Source organism: Thecamonas trahens, assembly GCF_000142905.1.
Source record: "Thecamonas trahens ATCC 50062 unplaced genomic scaffold supercont1.24, whole genome shotgun sequence".
NCBI classification, from domain to species: domain Eukaryota; order Apusomonadida; family Apusomonadidae; genus Thecamonas; species Thecamonas trahens.
The window spans coordinates 170,048-174,836 of NW_013657656.1; the positions used below are offsets into that span (position 1 = coordinate 170,048).

General features: G+C 69.5%; 4 protein-coding genes across 4 annotated transcripts in view; 1 reads left to right on the top strand and 3 right to left on the bottom strand.

Moving 5' to 3' along the window:
• Nucleotides 1–547, bottom strand: part of AMSG_05584 (uncharacterized protein) — a 2,017-nt gene extending 1,470 nt beyond the window's left edge. The window contains exon 1 of the mRNA XM_013902207.1: nt 365–547. Within this exon, the coding sequence (XP_013757661.1) occupies nt 365–503 (139 nt within the window). The 5' untranslated portion in view covers nt 504–547. The remainder of the gene's footprint in view (nt 1–364) is intronic.
• A 180-nt stretch (nt 548–727) lies between these two features.
• Nucleotides 728–2,038, top strand: AMSG_05585 (seryl-tRNA synthetase; the record flags this gene model as incomplete). The annotated part of the gene is made up of 1 exon (XM_013902208.1): nt 728–2,038. One exon carries the CDS (start codon nt 728–730, stop codon nt 2,036–2,038), a length of 1,311 nt encoding a protein of 436 aa, XP_013757662.1.
• An 11-nt stretch (nt 2,039–2,049) lies between these two features.
• Nucleotides 2,050–3,204, bottom strand: AMSG_05586 (uncharacterized protein; the record flags this gene model as incomplete). Its single annotated transcript, XM_013902209.1, has 3 exons — nt 2,050–2,620; nt 2,652–3,060; nt 3,092–3,204. The coding sequence occupies 3 exons, from the start codon at nt 3,202–3,204 to the stop codon at nt 2,066–2,068; spliced, it is 1,077 nt and encodes a 358-aa protein (XP_013757663.1). The 3' UTR covers nt 2,050–2,065.
• A 213-nt stretch (nt 3,205–3,417) lies between these two features.
• The window catches only part of AMSG_11892 (uncharacterized protein), a 6,900-nt gene continuing 5,528 nt past the window's right edge, over nt 3,418–4,789 (bottom strand). The window contains exon 4 of the mRNA XM_013902312.1: nt 3,418–4,766. Coding sequence (XP_013757766.1) covers nt 3,467–4,766 — 1,300 coding nt within the window. The 3' untranslated portion in view covers nt 3,418–3,466. The remainder of the gene's footprint in view (nt 4,767–4,789) is intronic.

Sequence of the window (4,789 nt, forward strand, 5' to 3'; positions counted from 1 at the left end):
GGGGGAGGAGGAGGAGGAAAACGCGTCGTCCCCGCCTTGTGCTGCGTTTGTTGCCACGGGTGTGCCCTCCGCGCCGAGCCAAGGAAGCGGGGGGCACCGGGGGGGGGGCACCGGGGGGGAGGGGGGTGGGGGAGGGGGGGGGGAGGGGGAGGACAGAGGGTTTGGACAGGTTGTGGTTGTAGGCTAGGGTGCAGGGGTGCAGGGCGTGGGTAGGGGGCGGGCCATGGCCATGACCATGGTGGTGGTGGTGGTGGTGGTGGTGGTGGTGGCGTGTGTGTTCGTTGTTTCGCACAAGCGACATGCGACCAGGGCGTGACCTGGCATGGGCATGGGCATGGGCATGGGCATGGGGGTAAAGACGTACACTTGAGGGCATGCATAAAGTACTGGAGGGAGGAGACATAGAGGTTGTATGCCTCCTCAAACTTCTCCTCAGAGTCTGCCACACATGCTTGCCGCACAATCTCAATGCCCTTGGACAGGTATGACGAGTTGGCCGCCATGCTGCCGTCGAGCGAGTGTCCGACCGAGTGCCGAGAGCAGTGGGTGCCGCTCGCCACCGGTTTAATCAATGGCTCTTGTCCAAGTATTCGTTCAGCCCGTAGCCCTCCACCGCTGCCCCTTCCCCCTCCACCCTACCGCCACACCACTCCCCTCTCGCCCCTCCCCCCCCCCCCCTCCTCCACACATCGTCCCCATGCTCGCTCGCACTGCCCACGCCTTGCGCATGGCCGCCTTCGCACGCTCGGCTGCATCGCTCTCGCCGCCACACTCCATGCTCGCCAACCTGACTGCTCGAGGTCTCTCACCCGCTGCTGCACAGGCGGCAGTCGATGCACTCGATGCCGCTGCCGCCGACAAGAAGGCTGCCGATGCCGCGGTCGCCGACGTTCAGCGGGCCCGCAAGGCCCTGGCCAAGGCCGGCGGATCGACGGCGCCGGAGCGGCTGCGCGAAGAGGGCGCAGCGCTCAAGGTCCGCGCGGCAGAGGCCAAGGCCCGCGCTGCCGACGCCGCCGCCGCCCTCGCCGCGGCCAAGGCCACGCTGCCCAACGAGATGGCGCCCGACACACCCATCGGCGGCGAGGAGGCAAACGTCGTGGTCCGGAGCGTCGGCACGCCGCCAGAAAGCGGGCTGGATCACGTCGACTTTGCTACCGCCCGCAAGTGGATCGAGTTTGAGGCTGCGTCGGCCGTCTCCGGCCCGGCCTTCTACTACCTTGCCCGCGAGGCTGTCCAACTCGAGGCTGCCTTGGTGGCGCACGCACTCGACACCGCCATCGCCGCAGGCTTTGTCCCGTACACCGTCCCGGAAATTGTCCACGAGCATCTGGTCGAGCGGTGTGGGTTCCAGCCGCGCGGCGAGTCCTCGCAGGTGTACAAGGTGACGACCGACTCACCGGGCCACGACGCGGCCAAGTGCCTTATCGGCACCGCCGAGATCCCCCTCGCCGGGCGCTTCCTCGACACACTCATCCCTCTGCCCGAGCTTCCCGACTCGGCCCGCTCTGTCGCCGTCTCCCGCTGCTTCCGCGCCGAGGCCGGTGCCTCAGGCCGCGCCACCCGTGGCCTTTACCGCGTCCACCAGTTTACAAAGGTCGAGCTGTTTGGCCTTGCCCAGCTCGCCGACGCCAAGCAGCTCCACGCCGAGCTACTTGCCCTCTCCGAGTCCATCGTCGCCTCGCTCGACCTCCCGTACCGGGTCCTCCGCATGGCCTCGCGCGAGCTCGGCGCACCGGCTTACGCCAAGTACGACATCGAAGCCTGGATGCCGTCGCGTGGCGGCTTTGGCGAGGTTGCCTCGGTCTCCAACTGCACCACCTACCAGGCTGCCCGCCTCAACACCCGCATCCACGACCCGCGCGCTCCGAAAAAGTCGCGCAACTCGCTCGCCGCCACCCTCAACGGCACCGCCGCCGCCATCCCGCGCCTCATCATGGCGCTCATCGAGAACCACGGGACAGTCGACGAGGACGGACGCCCGGTCCTCGCCCTCCCGCCGGCGCTCCGCCCGTATCTTGGCGGCCGCGAGCTGCTCTAGCCTCCATTGGCACCCCATGGCTACTATTTACGCAGACGTCGGCGTCGGAAAGTACTCGGCAAGCTTGGCCTCGAGCCCGTCGAGATCGCTGTCGAGAGAGCCGGCAAAGTGGAAGGCACCGTTGGGCGCGACGAGCGCAAAGTCGGCGACGTCGCCGTACGCGCTGGCCACCTCGCCGTGGGCGTCGAGGACCTGAGTGAGGTGCGCCCGGAGGCCCGAGACCGGCTTGGGCGCCGAGACGACAACGTCGAGGCCAGCGTTGCCTGCGGCAATGGCCGAGGCGTGGACCTGGTTGGCGAGCTCGACGAGCGAGGCCGTCTTGCCCTCGTCCCCGCCTTCGGCCGCAATGACGAGGAGCGTAAACCCGATCCGCGGCCGGAGGATGTCCTGCAGCGTCGACTTGCGCCAGAGCTGCAGACGCGGAAGCACCGCCCGTGCTGCGTCGGCCGCAGAGTCCTTGGCGGCGGCGGCGCCGGCCGGCGAGAGCCAGCCGAGCGTCTCCAGCGCCGTCGCCCACCCCAGCCGCGACGCCTCGGCCACGCTCGCCGACTCGGGCACCACCAGCTCGACCGCCGCCACCTCCTCGGCCAGTTCACCTGCGCTCGCGCCCGACCAGCGAGTCGACGCCGAGCGCCGCCGACGCAGGCGCAAACCGCGATGCCAGCTGCGCCTCCAGCGCGTCGAGCAGCATCGGGGCAGGCAGCTCCAGCGAGCCGCCGGGCGCAGTCACCTCGGCGTGCAGGCCGCCCAGTGGCGGCGGCACGTCGACGTCCGGCAGATACGGGACCCGCCCCTCGCTCCGCGCCGCGTACGGCCCGCGCCCATGCCGCCGTGCAAGCAGATCATGCACAAAGCCGCGATGGAGGCGCGGAAAGTCGCGCCACGCGTCGAGCGCCCGCACGTCGCCCTCGTCAAGCGTCACCGCCGGCGCCTCACTCCCGGCGCCTCCGCGCCCACCCGCCACCATCGCCGGCACGTTGCGGCGCAGGCACTCGATGGCCGCCACGTACGGGCCAGCCCCGCTGCCGACCGCAACCACCGCGTTCGTCCCACTGCCCGCCGCCGGGTTTGTCGCGCTCGCCGCCCGCACCCGCCGCAGACACCAGCCGCGCAGACGCTCCGCCGGCCGCCACCGCCCCGCGCACCTGCCGCAAGAACAAAGCCATGTCTCTCTCGTGTCTGTTGCGCTGCTGACCACAGAGAGGAGGTGCGGTCGCACCCATACTCGCCCCCGTGCTCGCCCCCGTCTCTCCCCCCTCCCCCTCTTCCCGCCGACCGAGGATGACAGCGAGATCCGCCCGCGAGTTGCGACCGGCAAACCAGACGCTGCCACTTGCGAGTAGCCACAGCCTCTGGCCGGGAGGGGAGGGGGAGTCTACTGGCAGAGTTTGCAGTTTATGGGCAGATAGAGTTGCCAGGTTACGCGGGCTACTCGCCCGGGATCTGCTCAAACATGTCCAGGATCTTGTTGCGGTGCTTGCAGAGCAGGCCCGAGGAGCCCTGGATGCGGTCGGTGATGACGGCAAGGAGGTTGCGCGAGGCGCGGAGCTTGTCGACCGTGTTCTCGACGAGAGCCAGAATCTGGACGTGCGTCGAGTTGTCGCGGTCGGGCTCGATGAGGTCGCGGAAGAGCTTGTGCGAGTTCGCAAAGACCTTTTCGGCCGACGAGTTGGCCTGCATGAGGGCCTCGGCCTGGCGCATGAGGTTGTCGAGGGCGGCGGTGTTGTCGAGCGTATCGAGAGTAGTCTCCTGCTTGACGAGGCCAAGGAACTTGGAGTGCTCAGCGGCGGGCTTGAGCTTCTTGCGGCGCCGAAAGGCGGTGCCTGGTGCGGCCTTGCGCTTGCGGCTCTCCGACTCGGAGCCGCGCTCCCGGGCCAGCTTGGCCTCCTGCTCCGACCGCAGCCGCTCGCTCTCTTGCTCGCCGCGGAGACAGACTTCGGCAGCGAGGAGGAGCGACTGGAGCTTGCCCGGAGCGTCGGCCTCGTCCTCGTCAGACACAACAACCTCCTCCTCGACAATCTCATGCGGTTCGACGACCTCGTTCATCGGCACAGGCGCAGTGCCCGCAGCCATGCCCATCGGCGCCTGCCCGGTGGCGTACCCATTCCCGCCGTAGTTGTACGACTGGTGCCCGTGCTGCATGGCGTGGTTCATCGAGCCAGGGTGCATCAATTGCGTCTGCGGAAGCACAGCCACGGGGTATGGCGACGAGTACTGCGCCGCCTGCGCATACTGGTGGTACACGTTGGGCGCCTGGAACGGCGTGTAGAACCCGGGCGACGCCATGTGCCCGGACATCGGCATTTGCACCATCCCCACATCCTGCTGCGACGCGTGGTGCATATGCTGGTGGTGGGCGGCGGCGGCGTGCTGCTGGTGCTGGTGGGCGGCGGCGGCGTGCTGCTGGTGCTGGTGCTGCGCCGCCGCCGCCGCTGCTGCTGCCGCCCGCGCCTCGGCCTGCGCCGCTGCTGCTGCTGCCGCTGCGGCTTCGGCCGCCTGCGCCGCCGCCGCCTGTGCTGCGGCCTCGGCTGCTGCTGCCGCCGCCGGATCGACCGGGTTCTGCGCCTGCGTATCCCTGGCCACCGGCGCCTGGGCAGCTGCACCGACCTCGTGCTGGGCGCCCACCACCGGCACCACGCCAGCGTCCGCCTCTGCTGCCACACCCTGCTCAACGGCGGGCGCCACTTCCATGGGCTGCGGCGCTGCAACCTTGGTCGGCGGGCGCCGCCTCTGCTGGTGCCACTGCCTCTG